The sequence below is a fragment of the Pelobates fuscus genome, chromosome 8 (assembly GCF_036172605.1).
Source record: "Pelobates fuscus isolate aPelFus1 chromosome 8, aPelFus1.pri, whole genome shotgun sequence".
Lineage (NCBI taxonomy): Eukaryota > Metazoa > Chordata > Amphibia > Anura > Pelobatidae > Pelobates > Pelobates fuscus.
The window spans coordinates 62,721,381-62,737,711 of record NC_086324.1 but is presented as its reverse complement, the minus strand read 5'-3'; the positions used below and the strand labels follow the sequence as shown (position 1 = coordinate 62,737,711).

The 16,331-nt window shown below is 38.9% G+C and overlaps 1 protein-coding gene across 1 annotated transcript in view; it reads left to right on the top strand.

Annotated features, from left to right (window-relative positions):
- The window catches only part of ERBB4 (erb-b2 receptor tyrosine kinase 4), a 797,331-nt gene that overhangs the window by 621,406 nt on the left and 159,594 nt on the right, over positions 1-16,331 (top strand). The window contains exon 16 of the mRNA XM_063429955.1: positions 2,706-2,750. Within this exon, the coding sequence (XP_063286025.1) occupies positions 2,706-2,750 (45 nt within the window). The remainder of the gene's footprint in view (positions 1-2,705; positions 2,751-16,331) is intronic.

Genomic DNA, 16,331 nt, shown 5'->3' with positions numbered 1-16,331 from the left:
AGGCTCTGTGGGCAGCATCAACATTTACCATTGTCTGAAGCACCTATAGATTGCAGGAATTGAGGGTTGCAGTACCACGGTGTTTGCTGTTTCTATAGGCTCTCCTGGGTTTTCCCAGAGAACATAAGTGGTGAGTTAAGTCAAAAATCTTTCTTTTTACTGGGCTTCAGTGAAGGTTTCACCAAGGAACTTTTCTCATTTCCCAGCATAGGTGGGGTGGGGCCGGTGGGTTTAATTTGAGTAAAGCATAAATGTGGGATACACCATGTTCTAAGAGGTCAGTGCGGATGCACAATGATTCCAAAGCGGACAATTCTTGAGAGACATGACCTTTTGGGGGACACTTGATATGTAGTGTTGTAATTGGCAGTACTTAAATCGTAAGAGGAAAGAAGGAAAGATCATATTTCAGTGCAAAACAGTGCCATGTATGCAAGGTGGTCCTAACAAATGGTTGACAACTTTCCAGCCCCCTCCATCTGCCCACAGGCAGCCACAGTAAGATTGAATGGGCTGTACCAACTAAAGGGGGTGTTTTTGTCCTCTTTAGCTATCCCTCTACCTGCTTCCATCCTATGTGTAAACCCTCTTTAGTTCACTATTTCAACCGCAATGGGTTACACACCAAGTAATGCTTTTTAAAGTCTGGGACCACCAGGCCCCTGCTATTTTTAAGTAGAACTAGTTGAGATAATTTTTGAAGGATTCCTCCTGCCTCTCCATATGTAGTGCAGCAAAAAAGGTCAGAGGGAGATTATTCGGGATTGTCTGAAAGACAGGAGATTCGTTTTTGCCACCTGAGTTCTCCCTATCTAAGATATAGTGGGTATGACCATTTTTCCAAGTCCTTTAAAGGAGGTCCGAATAGGTGTCAGGATGGGTGTAAAGTTTTGTGCAAACATTTCCTGATGTCTGGTGGTAAGCCAAATCCCTATATATTTATTCGTAGAGACTAACCATTGGAAGGGGGAACTCTGGTGGACTGAAAGTGCCTGCCCTTGCGGAAGAGATCATTTAGAGTAGTTAATTTTCATGTTTGACAGTTGGCCATAGGCTGTGAACACTGCCAGGAAGTTCGGTAAAGTTAATGCCAGGAAGGTCACAAAAAACAGGAGCTCATCCATGCAGGCTGCTACCTTACACTGCACCTGCCTACTTTCACCTGCCCCAAATGTCTGGGTTTTCCTTATAACCTCTGGGAATAGTTAAAGAGTAGCTCGAAGAACAACGTAGGCAGGACGAAGAACAATAATAATTCATGACTTCTTCCTGGTAGCGTAGTTTAAACAATAGGTAAGCCCCTGCTTAGGATTAGTCCTGAAGGCAACCATCATTAAGGATTTCATAGAGTTCATGTTCATTGACGCGATTTTCCAATCACTGGACTTGGTAGCTTCTGAGAAAGCAATTTTACAAAAATCTGCACATAATTCAACATCCCTGGGCAGTGATTCACAATTTGATCTACTTCACTAAGCCTAGGAATTAAAAAAATGAACTTCACACATTATAAGTTTATTACCTTCAGTCTCGACCAGCACTTGGGCCATTTGTGACAGAATTCAAGTTCCAACTTCAAGAATAAACTGTCTGTCTGAGAATAAAGGATGGTTAATGTATAGTGGTATGCACTCAGCTTATCACCAATGTTGGTCTTGTTTGCCATAAAAGTGAGCTTTGACTACTCAAGGGACCTGAAGGATAAAACCTGTTGATTATAACTTATTTTGACTTCCAGAATTTCCAATCTGTTTTAAAGTCTTTTTTTTTTATTTCCTTTGAAAGCACAGGTCCACATCAGCTTCTCTGCAATTGCCAATTCTAATTTCAGGCTCTGGGGGTTTATAGAGAAAAGAAACGGAAAATAATTGTGTGTTGGCCATTTAACTGCCATTCTAATAAAGATAAGCTCAGAAATGCTGTGCCTTTTGTGGATGGTAATCATGGGCTCAGTGTTTTATAAGCCAGAAAACCAGAATGGGGCAGAAAAACAAATCCTTGGCATTGCACAGTCCCCCGCTGGCGCAGGTGAAGCTTGCCCTGGTAGCAATAATGCCAGCAATGGAAGGGAGGGTGCACCCTTCATACCCTGTTCTTTTGTTTGCTTCTTTCTGGAAACCAATGACTCTAATTATTTCTATTACTGTCCTGGTGGCAGCTCAGACAAAGGGCAGTCTGGTTAACAGTTTCGCCTCCAGAACAGACTTGCATTGCTAGTGAATAAAAAAACTGCAACATGATACGTTGGAAATAGCTGTATTTGCTGTAACTTTATGGTTCTTATGTTTGTTTCTTCCCCCACACATTACATTTTTCTTTTTGTTATCCTAACTTTTCTTGCCTTTTTCTTCTCTTCTCACTTGCCACCCCTCTCTCCCTCTCTCTCATACTCTTTCTGTTTCTGTCTATATTATAGACATTATGTCTACTGTGCTATGCTCTACAACCCTAGATTGAGTCATCCCACTGTTACGGACTGAAGGTCGTGTCACCCATAGTTAGCTTTCATTTTACTTGAGAATGTTGGGAGTTTCACTCTATCTGTAGCAAAAAGGTTGCAGTTTTGCCTTATTAACACCCTATTTTTATGTCTCCATTATTTTCTAATTATGTATTTCCTGTCCTCTCCCATTCCTTCTCACAAAATTTGGTATTCCACTTATTTGCCGTTTTGTTAACATTACTGCTATCTGTTTTTATTTCAGGTGTAGAGGATCACGTATCAAAGACTGCATTGGAATCATAGATCGGTATGTGATGTGTGACTGTAGGATGATTGTGCTCATCCCGTGTTCCTTTTGCTGTTTGTTACTATGATGCTATACAAAATAATTCAATGAGCCTAAACATTTTCAGAGAAGTTGAGTTGACTACAGAAACAATGATTCTAGGGGAAAATGAGAAGACTACATTAGTGAGAACATTAAAGGGACACTCCAGGCACCCAGACCACTTCTGCTCATTGGAGTGGTCTGGGTGCCAACTCCCACTACCCTTAACCCTGCAAGTGTAAATATTGCAGTTTTTCATAAACTGCAATATTTACATTGCAGGGTTAACTCCACCTCTAGTGGCTGTCTATTAGACAGCCACTAGAGGTCACTTCCTGGGTTCTAGCACAGGTTTCCTGTGCTAGAGCGTCGCTGGACGTCCTCACGCTGTGTGAGGACCTCCAGCGTCGCTCAAAACCCCATAGGAAAGCATTGAAATGATTTTTCAATGCTTTCCTATGGGGAGACGTAATGCGCATGCGCGGAATTTCCTCGCATGCGCATTAGGTCTCCTCGGCCGGTGAGCGAGATTAGTCTCGCCCACCGGCCGACGTAATCACTAGGAGGAGCGTCGCGGAGGCGGAGACAGCGGCGAGGGACATCGCCGCTGTCCCAGGTAAGTGACTGAAGGGGTTTTCACCCCTTCAGTAACTGGGGATTGGTGGGTGGGAGGGAGAGGGACCCTCCAGTGCCAGAAAAACGGATCGTTTTTCTGGCACTGGAATTTCCCTTTAAATGCGAGATTCATTAGGGCAAAACACGTGCTATTTTGGGTTCAAATTGTACGTTCAGGGACATTGTGTTGGTTTCCATGGTGATTGCCCCTTAATTAGCCCTTTGTCCCAGAACAGCACCTGTTTGTGTCTTGGTAAAAATTTGTCCTAAATGTTAACTAAAGAGCATAGCTAGAGAGAAACAGTATTCACCACATTGACACCACATTTTTCTTGAGTCGAGATATTCTGGCTTGATCTTAATTTGGATGAAAATTAAAAGATGATCATATTAGATTTTCACTTTTAAGCGCTGAGATAAACAAAGGGTGAAACTTTAAAGGGTCTCAGGAGACTGGCACCACTTACCATTCAAATTGAAACGAGAGCTAGCCAGAGTATCTAATTTCAAGGGGAGCATGGTCCCAACACAATAAACTCAATATTTTGAAGTCTACCATAACCTTACAAAAACAATCCAAAAACCATAACCACTACAGCACGCTTAGAATTTGTGGTGCAAGGGGTGCAGTGACACCACTCAAATATAAGTAGATTTGATAACAATTTGATAATGGTTTGATTTCTTACCTGGGGTCTGCTGGACACCAGTCTAAGCTTCCTCTCTTATTGTAATATCTCTGTTTTGAGATAAACCTGGTGATGAGCTGATGCTCTGAGCCAATTAGCTGGCCCTGCTCTGCAAGGCATAGCTGAGGAGCATTAACAGAAGCTCATAGCAGGAGATTCTGTCTCTCCATACCAGAAGAGCAGCATTCAGCAGACTCCAGGTAAGAAGTCAAAGTCTTACTAAATTGTTTAGCTACTTAAATCAGAGTTGCTTCAGGGCACTCCTGGTACCGCAAACTCTATAGTGCTCTGTAGTGATTATGGTGCTTGACGTGTTCTATTAATCTAAGGTGTAACACCTGATCATCAAATTAAAAAAATCAATGCAAATGTAATAACAATAACATAGCTAATAATCTAAAGTAAAATGTAGTTGGAAAAGAAGCCCACGTAAATAAGATGAATGATACCATAATACAGTTCATAGCTACATATTATAATGGAATCCACAAACTGTGTGTACTCTATAAATGCACATTATTTATTTGTTTGTGGACGCCATAATTATAGTTCACATACTGTACAATTTTAGAAATTAAGATATTTCATAATGTGCCTAAATCATAAACAGATTAATAAAAAAACAGAAGTAGTCTGTTGATAACAAAAATCCATATTACCATTTATTGCTTTCCGTTGTAGAGAACTACTGTATATCTTTTGCTTGTTTTATGTTGTTTGTGTTCCGATTAGTGGATTTCTGTGGTTTATTACATACCAGGGCTTTCTCTTGCTTGCATTATTTCCTTGGCAACAGGAAATGTTCTAAGTAACTCAATAGAGTGTACTGTATTATTTGTTATATGTTCATAGTATCTTTTTTTCTTTACCCGCAGCTAGCCCTCTTATGCTTTCCAACCTGCTTGGGCAGTCATTGTTCACATTACATTATTATCAAACACAGAATATGGGAACTTTGCCCAGTTCTTAACCTGTTGATTACCAAGAGAGAAACACATTGATTCACATGATGTTAATAAAACAGGCATTAACTTTACCCTGGCAAGAATTTTGTTAAAATTACAAATTATTGTTTTAAATCTAAATTCCTATATTGTTCACATGATTTCCCATCAGGTTAGCCACCCAGAAAGAAACCCATTAAGAAGCCTATTCACATACAGAGGTATCCACATATTTTGAGCTTTTATACCAAAAGGAAACATAGTTCTCAAGTTAGAAAATAAACATGATGCAGTGGTTACATTTACTGCATCCAGTTTTGCAAGACTACAGCATTCTAAAAAGTGGATATATTAAAACTATTTCCAGATTCCTACAATTCTATAAAAATAAGTTTGAGATTATAGAACCACTTACAATGACTATGATGGCATAAAACATTGTTTCCAGAGTTTAGTGTTTCTATGTGTGGATTCCAAGAAGGGGATGTTTATTTTACATATGTTGCCTTCAATCCATGCTGTTGTTAAGCTCCATCATATAGCGAACATTTGAAGGAAGTAGTATCTTGTACACACTCTTTCTCACTTTCCATTTACTTCTGGACTCTCACACCTTAGTCTTCCCTCCTTTCTACACAGGTCCACACTGTATAGAGTCTCTTGTATACATAAATTATCCATCTGTAGTCCTCTTGAGTCTTAAGAATTGTAAACATTCTAAATGTCTTGCATTGTGTCTTGCTAATCACTGACCCACACAATAAAAATGTTTTTGTTAAAATAAAGAAAGAAAGAAAGAAAGAAAAGGAGGCAGTATATAATGGTCATCTTTTTACACACAGTCTAAACTTTGGGAAATGTAGTCCAATCACCACTGAAGGTCCAGTGTGGGACAGTGTCCAATTTTAGATCTCCAGCAGGGATTGGACTCCAGTGACCCATCTCTCTTTAGAGCAGGGGTAGGGAACCTTCGGCCCTCCAGATGTTTTAAACTATATTTCCCTTGATGCTTTGCCAGCATAATGGCTGTCAGAGCAGTATGGGAGATGTAGTCCAAAACATCTGGAGGGCCGAAGGTTCCCCACCCCTGCTTTAGAGCATCCAGGTTTTTTTGTTTTTTTATAGATGCATATGTTACATAAGTATACTTTAGTTTGCAATTGTGAATTAACCCCATTAAGGACACATGAGATGTGTGATATGTCATGGTTCCATTTTATTCCAGAAGTTTGGCCCTTAAGGGGTTAAAACTTGCCTAATTATTGTCTGATGCATTACTGGTGTACCATACTATGGTCAGCTGTCATCGGAGTATTGTCTTACTCTCAAGAAAGTGCCCCAACAAATTGCTAGCTATAGCTGATGATATTATGATGGGAACACTGTTTCAGCATTCAGTCAGTTTAAAGTAAATCACAGGTACAGGTTCTGATTCTTTTTTGTTTTTCACAATGGAGCTCTATTTATTGAAGGGAATCTGTAGTATTGAGTATTCACTACCTGGACCAATTCAAACTCTCTAAAGATGATATTTGACCTTAGAGGTTTTATTGCATTCTTATTGTGTAAAGGGACACTGCTTCATGTCAGTGAACTAGTTATAGTGCATTGAGTCCACGTGGCCATACCTCTAGTAGGGGCTGGGCTGTGGTTTGCCAGAAGCCCTCATTCAGTAGTAAGCCAAGCATCCGAACTGTTCCAATTTTAGAGGAACAGACTGTATTTTAGGGACTTTTCCCACCGCCCTGAGTTTGTTCCCTTGTGTCCAGTTTTTGAGGACTCCGGGGAACTGTCTTCAGAAAGCATGGAGTGAGCACTTTATTAGACATTAGACATGCTCCAAGTACACTCAGGGCACCAGGACCATGCATAGAGCACTGTAACAGCAAACCATGCATTGTCTGCATGGTTTGCACTTAGTGGGCCAGCCTGCGTGATTGGCAGTGCATTCATACCTGGCTGACCTGCTTATTGTTTGGTTGGACCTGCCACCTTTTGTGTCACTGGCCCACCTTTTACCCTGCCTACTGAACTTCCTCTTTTTGGGATGCCGTTGTTAGAGGTAACGTTAGATTGCTAAAAATGGTTTAACATAGGATGGAGGAACAATGAGATGGAATGGTTATAGTGCCTATAGGGCCACTTCAACACAAGTAATTTTATTTTTTATAAAGGAGCCTTGATTGAAAATAAATAAATAATTAGCACCAGTTTTTATAGCATGTGATGCCAATTAGAAATGGGATAGTGAAAAAAAACAAAAACAGAATTAAATACTTCAATCATAAATTACACATTTGTGTTAAATTATAGTATTTGTATGCTTCTGATCTGACTACTGGATATTAGGTGTTAGAGGGCCAAACTAACTTTCAATTAAAGTGCCAGCCCCCGATTGACTCATGGCATAGGCAGGTGAAAGTAGGTAAAAGCATGTAATGTAAAAACTATAAGATCAGTCTTCGGGTGAATAATAGAAGTTCAATTTGGCAGATTTCTACAGCAGCAGGAACCTGATTGAAGGTAACTCCCTCATTAGTTTAATATACAAATATAAAGCATGTATTTTCCAAATTCAGCCCCTGATCTGAGATCTTTCTGAAGTCTACAATGGACAAGGAACAAGGAAATCGGAGTCTCCCCGGAGAATGATGTTGAATTCATGGAGTCCTTTCAGCACTGAGTGCATGAGCTGAATACACAAGCATTGTACTACAGTTATATTCACCTCTCTCCCTAATTTAATACAAGGTTAGCTCCCGAAACATCTGGCTTAGTAAATAAACCAGATTCAGTTCACAGATAACAAAGGCAAATAGCTAAAAAAAATATATATATATATATATATATTCAGGCCAAATCGTCAAGCTGGATTTTGTGCATTTTGAGAATGTGCATCTTAATCTTGGCCATGCTCATTCATATGTATATCCCTCTCATTTTATTACTAGTTGAGAGATCAGAAGAGCAGCTAAAACCATGGATCGTCATGGTTAACTCTTCAGTATTTCATTGTTGAGCTCTGTACATGACTTTGACTCCTTTTGGTGAATAGGTACTTTTTTAGACAAAAAGTAATATATTGATAATGAATAAATGTACATATTCATCAAAAGAAAGACAGTTACGTTCACGCAGCCACAAATTGGCTTCGATACAGTTTATAAGAAGGTGACTTTAGTCACAAATCAATTTTACGTTCACTAGTATATTTAGGAAGTATATCAAATTATGTTTAGTAAACCTTCCGTCTGATTGAACATCATCAAAAATGTAATTTATATATATATATTGCACAACCTCGATGGGCTCATATAGAGGTTTCATATATTTTTCTTACATTTTGAATATTTCTATCACACCCACCATTTTGATCTATATGTTTTTTTTTAACTAATGTATTTTATTGTCTTTGATTTTTTTTTTTCCACTTTCACTCAGTCATAATTCAAAAGGCCTACACTGAACTCTTTAGAACACAATCTGAAAAGTCAGGATTAGTCACTCTGCCACTGAACTAGTTCAGGGATGTTACTGCAGAATGCTGTAATTAGGCTTCCCATGCAAACGGAGTTACACACAATGAATTAGAGTCCTTTATTTCACAGACCTCATTTAACTCATGAAGCTTTAATTAACTGAGAGCATGTCCCACCCCCTGCTGTGAGCCATATACTTTTAGCGCCGCGTAAACATTAACTGAAATTACAGATCCCCTAGAAGACATTCTGCTAAATGAGTGTGTTTCCTTGCTCACACAAGAAATGTTTAACTCTTGCAGACGGTAGACATTAAAATGCTGATTATTTAGATTATTTAGTGCTATCCTCAGCAAAATGGACTTTCTGATAACTATAAGACTCTCTCTTGACGCCATACTGTGTCTTTTGCATGAAGAATCAAGACCCCTTTTGGTAGATACCTTTGATTCTACAGCTGATTGTGAGTTTTTCAGGTCAAGTTTAAGTCATTCTTGAAGTATCCCACAAAACCTGATCATCAAAGATGCTTCTTCTTACCACCTTTTTGTAACATTAAATGTATTAAAATGAACTTGGCTCATGAATGTTTAAAAAAAATGGAGGTTTTAAATGTCAAAATAATGGCAGTCATCCCAAACACTTTTTCAACATCTTTCAACAGCCGAGCCCTGACTTACGGTTTAAATTTGTGCAAATGTTGTATCTATAGTAGTAAAATAGTGTAAAATATATCGTAAAGAGCATAGTACTTGCAAAATGCTTAATTGGTGGTGGTACATGAGCGGAGACTGGCTAAGTAGCCACTCAGCCGAAATCATCTAGCATTATAATTTGTATTTGAGTGAGGAGCAATGTATATATATGTAAACTATATTAAACTAATATAGGGGGGCGTGACCGGCAGCCGAGCTTAATGGACGCACACTAACCTTCCTGCTCGAGACTCAATTGTAATCCACTGCAATCGGAGAACTTACCACAAAATGGGTAACCCAAAAAAAAACCTTAATGCTCAGGGACACCCAGGGAAGACCCCAAACGCGAAATCGGGCTCCCTAACCAAATATTTTTAAGAAAATCTTGATCGCTCGACGGAGGCCGCGGCCGCGACCTCGAGTATTTCGGAGACGGAATGCCAATCGGATCCACAACCACACAGTCCCAGTAATTCAGACAGCTCTCAACAAGCTGACAATCAGGACGAAATCGATTTGAAACAAGTGGTGAAAAACTTACCCTCTAAGGCCGATATCCAACTTATGATTAATAATATGGAACGGTTGTTTCATTCCAAGATGGAGGTGATGGGCACTGACGTCCAACAATTAAACTTAAGAGTGACGGACCTAGAAGAAGAAAAGGATTTATTACAAGCGCAAATCACAAATATAGCGACAACATTAAATTCACAAATCCTGAATTGGTCATCTACACAACGCCATATTGACGACCTCGACAATAGGAGTCGTAGGAATAACCTCAGAATTAGAGGTATTCCCGAATCACAAGGAGAAAACATTTCGGAACTCCTCATGGAATTATTCAACTTAATACTGGGTGAGTCAGCTGAAAATCCTATACTCCTAGACAGGGCCCATAGATCTCTCCGTCCTAGAAACTTGTCACAGGAAGCCCCAAGAGACATTATCTGCAGGCTACATTACTTCAATGTTAAAGATGGCATTATAAAGGCCCTAAGAGATACAAATCAACCTCTATTATTACATGGAAACCCAATCCAAATTTATCCCGATTTATCATGGTATACTCTCCAAGCAAGGAGAGCACTTAAACCTGTCACCAAACTACTACAAAAAAGAAACATAAGATATCGCTGGGGTTTCCCTTTTGCATTGATTGTTTCGTCAAAAGGCATTACCTATTCTATCTCGACCTATATGGATGTATTACCTTTCCTACAGGCATTGGATCTTCCGAACACCACGGTTTTGGACTGGACAAATCCTCCATCTAATCAAGATTCACTAATACCGCAAACTCAAAGACATAAATGGTCCACGCCGGCGAGGAAAAGACGCACAGATAGGAGATTCCAGTCTCCTAACCAGAGATCAAGTAAACCTCAAGCCGAAGGCACTCCACTAAGACAAAGTCTTCAGGATACTCGTCCAACCTAATTGATCAACTCATTTACCCGAAAATCCAATGCTCCTGTGATCGGATGGGATCTATCAACAAACAACACTCTCCAAAGACATTCCACAGTTGGACTTTCACTTTTAAATATCACTGTTATGTTGCACTGAGGCTCCAAATATTTCACTGATCAGGTCGTATATTTATATAACTACTGTTTTTTTTTTTATGCTTATAGAAAATGTTCAGACATCAGTAGTTTTAAATTCTCAGACCAATCATACCTTAGGGAATAATTCTCTATGTCAGATATCCACAATTTGGGAGTTTTCTGACTGTCTGTTAGAATTTACCACATATGGTCTTTAGTACAAAGTATTTATAACGTTTTTTATAGTCCGTAGACTTTTACCCATATGTGGATAATGCCCACAAAAACAGTAACTAACAAATCCCTCTATCAGATAGAGAGCTCTGTACTCTCACCTATTTACTATGTCTAAGAAAGGCCTAACTGTCAACATGTGGGAACATGTATTATAATCTCTTTGAAACCTAAGGGTATTGATATTGATAGAATAACTTGATAGAAAGGTACTTTTGCTGGATTTACCCAGATTTATCGCCTATAGCTTTAACCCCTTAAGGACCAAACTTCTGGAATAAAATGGAATCATGACGTGTCACACACGTCATGTGTCCTTAAGGGGTTAAAAAAAAAAAAAATAAAAAAAAAAAATTAATCATTAGTCTTTCTGATCTAATATAATTTCCAGTTCTCTATACCTTGATACAACAATTGGAGATGTACAGATAACTTAAAGGATCTCACCTGATCACTGGAGAAAACATAACTATTACCACTTCTCCAATACGATATTTTACTTTTTGGGATTGCAACTTTAGTCTTTAGCCCAAACATGAGTTCACGACCCTAACAACTTAAGGTTCTTTCTCTTGCGTCAAGATAGAACCAAATTTCCCCGAGGGGAAAATTCCTGAAATCCTATTTATCTTATTTTCTTCCTCTTTCATTCCTTCCTTCCGTTTCCCCTATCTTTCTACCCCCCCTGTCTTCCTCTCCAACCTATCACTAATCCCTCTGCCTAAATCTGAACACTCAGATTTTCGACAGCCATATGTTGTGAGCAAACCAACATTTCTGAGAGTTCAATACAGAGAAAAAACCTCCATCAGTTGCAGAGGCCCTCTATTTACCTAATAATTGTTAAAAGTATCGCACAGCTAACAAAAGCTGTTTAATTGTACTATCTTTAATTTGGTTAATTGGTTAAACTTTAATTTATAACTGTGTTTTATGACCACTGTTTTTTGAATTATTCTGTTAAAAGTAATTACAGGTACTGGAAGACCAAGCACCATACACAATTTTATTCAATCATACTCATCTCTACAATAAGGTCATCTTGAAACTACCACAAATTACCTGACTCTTCTCAGTCACTAATAAATACGTTCAATAAAGAGAGGAGGGTTCCCATAAATCCCCCTTGATTATTTTAGTCTCCCCTCCCCTGGATAGGGACCTCCATATCTTTCACACTGATTTTCTTCTACACCATAAGAAGTAACTCTAGTAGCAATTTAGTTACAATACTTTAACATAGGTGAACATGACGGATATCCATATCCTCACACAAAATGCAAGGGGCTTAAATTCTCCGGAAAGAAGGTCTATTGCCCTGGCAGACTTCAAAAGACATAAGGCCCATATAATATATATACAAGAAACCCACTTTAGGAAAAATGCCGCACCTAAACTCCGTAATAAAGAATACCCAACAGGTTACTTTAGTCATTTTTCAGAAGCGAAGTCTAGAGGAGTGGCAATCCTTATAGGTCAACAGGTACAATTTACTTTCCAAGAACAATTAGTGGATGACTCAGGGAGATATGTATTTGTTAAGGGGAAAATCAATAATACTCAAGTCACCCTTGCTAACATTTATTTGCCAAACAAAAAACAAAATCTTACTCTACAAAAAATTCTATGCAAACTCTCAAATTTCTGGGAAGGGATCCTTATAATGGGGGGAGACATGAACATTGCAATGGATGAATCACTAGACACTACCTCTAGTTCCAGGGATTACCAATCCCATTCAAGATCCCTCATCAAGAAACCACTGTATGAAGCCCAACTCTTTGACAGTTGGAGGTCGATCCATCCTACCAAGAAAGACTACTCATTTTACTCCCCATCGGCAGGCACCTACTCGCGAATCGACGCGATTTTTCTGCAACATAGATATCTTCCATTTATCAAACAAGCTAGGTATGGCCCAATCACTTGGTCTGATCATGCCCCTATGCTATTAACCGTGTCTCTACCAACAACCAACAACATCCGCCACAATCTCACAATGGAAATTAAACGATCTAATTCTCAATGATAAAACAACCCTGAACAAAATTAGAGAAACAGCATCCAACTACTTTTTAGAAAACACAAACCCTGATGTTACTCCTATCATGACATGGGAAGCCCACAAAGCAGTGTTACGTGGAGAACTGATAAAATCGGCAGCAATACTGAAGAAAAACAGAGAAAAACAAATAGAACAACTCATCAGAGATATCACTAAACTAGAAAGCAAACATAAAAACACCCTCTCTATTGATGAATACAAATTACTATCAAGCAAAAGAACCGAACTAACATCCATCTTACATCTCCATGCCAAGAAAAAACTATCATTAACGAAAAACACCTACTACTCCCAAAGTGGTAAAGCAGGCAAAATTCTTGCGAAATCTCTACAACCTGAGAGACAATCCTCCTTCATTTCTGAAATCAAGAAAAATTATGGGACTTTGACAAGCCATATGCCAGACATACTATCCACTTTCCACGAATTCTATACTCAACTCTACAATCTAACAAACACTAAGCCGACAGCGGAAGAAATAACAAAATTTCTTGAACCCAGGATCAAAAGAACCATCCCTACCAACGAAATCATGTTTTTGGATAGTCCAATAACAATAGAAGAATTCACAAACACGGTCAAATCACTTCCCCTAGGCAAGAGTCCAGGCCCCGATGGTTTTACCGGGAAATACTATAAAGAAATGTCCTCCATACTAGCACAACCGTTTGTTCAAGCTTACAACATGAATCAACTCTCCTCACATATCCCAGGCTCTGCACTTGAAGCAATCATCTCCATCATCCCTAAACCGGGAAAAGACACAATGTTGTGCGGAAACTACAGACCTATTTCACTTATCAATATAGATCTGAAAATACTGACCAAGATCATGGCCAACAGACTCAAACCATTCTTGCCTTCATTACTTCAATTAGACCAGGCAGGTTTCGTACCAGGTAGAGAATAACACAACAAAAATTTTAAACATAGTCCACTGGGCCCAATTCCATAAAACTAAAAGTGCCTTATTAGCCATCGACGCCGAAAAGGCCTTTGACAGAGTCAATTGGTCGTTACTGAAACAAGTCTTGAAATTCTTGAATCTCGGACCTAGGTGGATGGAATGGATAAACACAATATACTCAAAACCTACCGCGAAACTAAGAATCAATGGTCAACTATCCAACCCTGTAGTTATATCAAATGGCACAAGACAAGGATGTCCCCTTTCGCCACTCTTGTTCATATTAATATTAGAACCTTTCCTTCAAGGCATCCGAGACAATACTCTGATCAAGGGAATACAAATCAAAAACAAGAACTATAAAGTCACAGCCTTTGCAGACGATTTGCTCTTCACCATCTCTGACCCACACAAATCTATACCCTACATCATCAAAGAAATGCAACTTTACGGAAAAATTTCATTTTTCCAAGCCAACCTCAATAAGTGTGATTTAATGCCAATATTTCTAACAGAAACACTAAATAATATGATTAAATCGAAATTTGCATTTCAATGGACAACTTCATCAATTAAATATCTGGGAATACGTATTCCAAAAAGATTACAATCTAACTACTCAATCAACTTCCCACCTCTACTAGACTCCATTGCCAAAGATCTTTCTAGATGGAACAAACCTTGTTTTAGTATGCTGTGCCGAGTAAACATTATCAAAATGAATATTCTACCCCGCATTCTTTATCTAATACAGACAATTCCACTAAAAATCCCGTCTAAATTCTTCTCGGTTATCAAAGCCCTATTTGTGAAATTTGTGTGGGCTCACAGACCGCCTCGTCTAGCTTACCAAACCCTAATTAGAAAACGAGACCAAGGCGGCTTAAACCTCCCGGACATATTCAACTACTATAGAGAGACTCATTTACAAAGGATTTTTGAATGGACGAAAACTCCCAATACACTCCAATGGGTTGAAATTGAAAACAGCGCTTCGGAAGTACCACTTCATACACTTCCATGGATCCAATTAAATAACCAACTCATGGGAATTCTCAACAAACATCCAACAATCTCACCCTCATTACACATATGGATTAAACTTAGGTTGCAAACGAAAATTGCGCCTTATCCTTCACCTATTTACCCTCTAACTCACAACCCCCTTTTATATGAAGGCACTTCAGGGAAAAAATTAGGTCTTCAGTCTAAAGGCCCCTTCCTGAAACGTTGTGACGTTACACGAGATAACAAATTAATTACCTTGCGAGAGCTCACGGGCTCGGACAAACAGTCAGGAAACCAACTTTTTTTTCTACGACCAGATGAAACATTTTATCAACACAAGATCACTCCTACCGTTGGGTAATAGATCTCTCACTGAATTTGAGATCCTATGTACCAAACACCCTCCAAATATTAGAACACTATCAACTATGAACTCCATACTTAGGGAAATGCAGCCTCAAAAACCCCCTGCCTTCACGCAGAAATGGTCGGAGGAATTACAAATCACCGTAACCAACAGGCAATGGAAAAAGGCCTTCACACTTATCCACAAATCCTCCATATCGACACACGCACAAGAATGCAATTACAAAAGGCTTTCTCACTGGCACAACACTCCGGACAAACTTCACAAATTCTATAGCAACTCTGAGAATCTCTGTTGGAGATGTGATACGTTCGATGCACATCATGCCCACATCTGGTGGCAATGCCCAATAATAGATAAATTCTGGAAAAGAATACATATAATCATCCAACTGATATTCCAAAAATCATTTGCATGCATCCCAGAGCACTATATCTTCCTCCTACCGCCACAAGAACTTACAAAGTCGGACCATACATTGTTCTGTCACCTAGCAATGGCAGCACTTCAACTCATCCCTAAATATTGGAAACAGACTCCAGCCCCCTCGATTCGAGAGTGGGTGATGAGAGTAGAGGAGATAAAACTGATGGAAGAAATCACAGCCGCTAAGTCAGGGAGACTTCCTAAATTTCGAGATATTTGGTATCCTTGGAATACATATAACAGCCCTAAGAATACCTAGCCAAATCAAAGTCGAAAGACCTTTTCTTCTCTCTCCACCCACCTAGTTTTCCCCACTCTTCCTCCCTTTTAATTTTTAAAACAATTAAATATATTAGAAACATATAAACACAAATTAATAATTTAATTATATACAAGAAAAACCCACTAACCTAGCCATAACACACATAAAATAAACTAACACTTACTTAAGTTACCTAGGGGGAGAAAGATTACCCTTAACTAATTCTAGGTTTCGACATATAAAATCACATTTATAAAGACTTATCTGACACTTGAGTACACTCATTTCTCTCAACACATATACACCCCCTCTC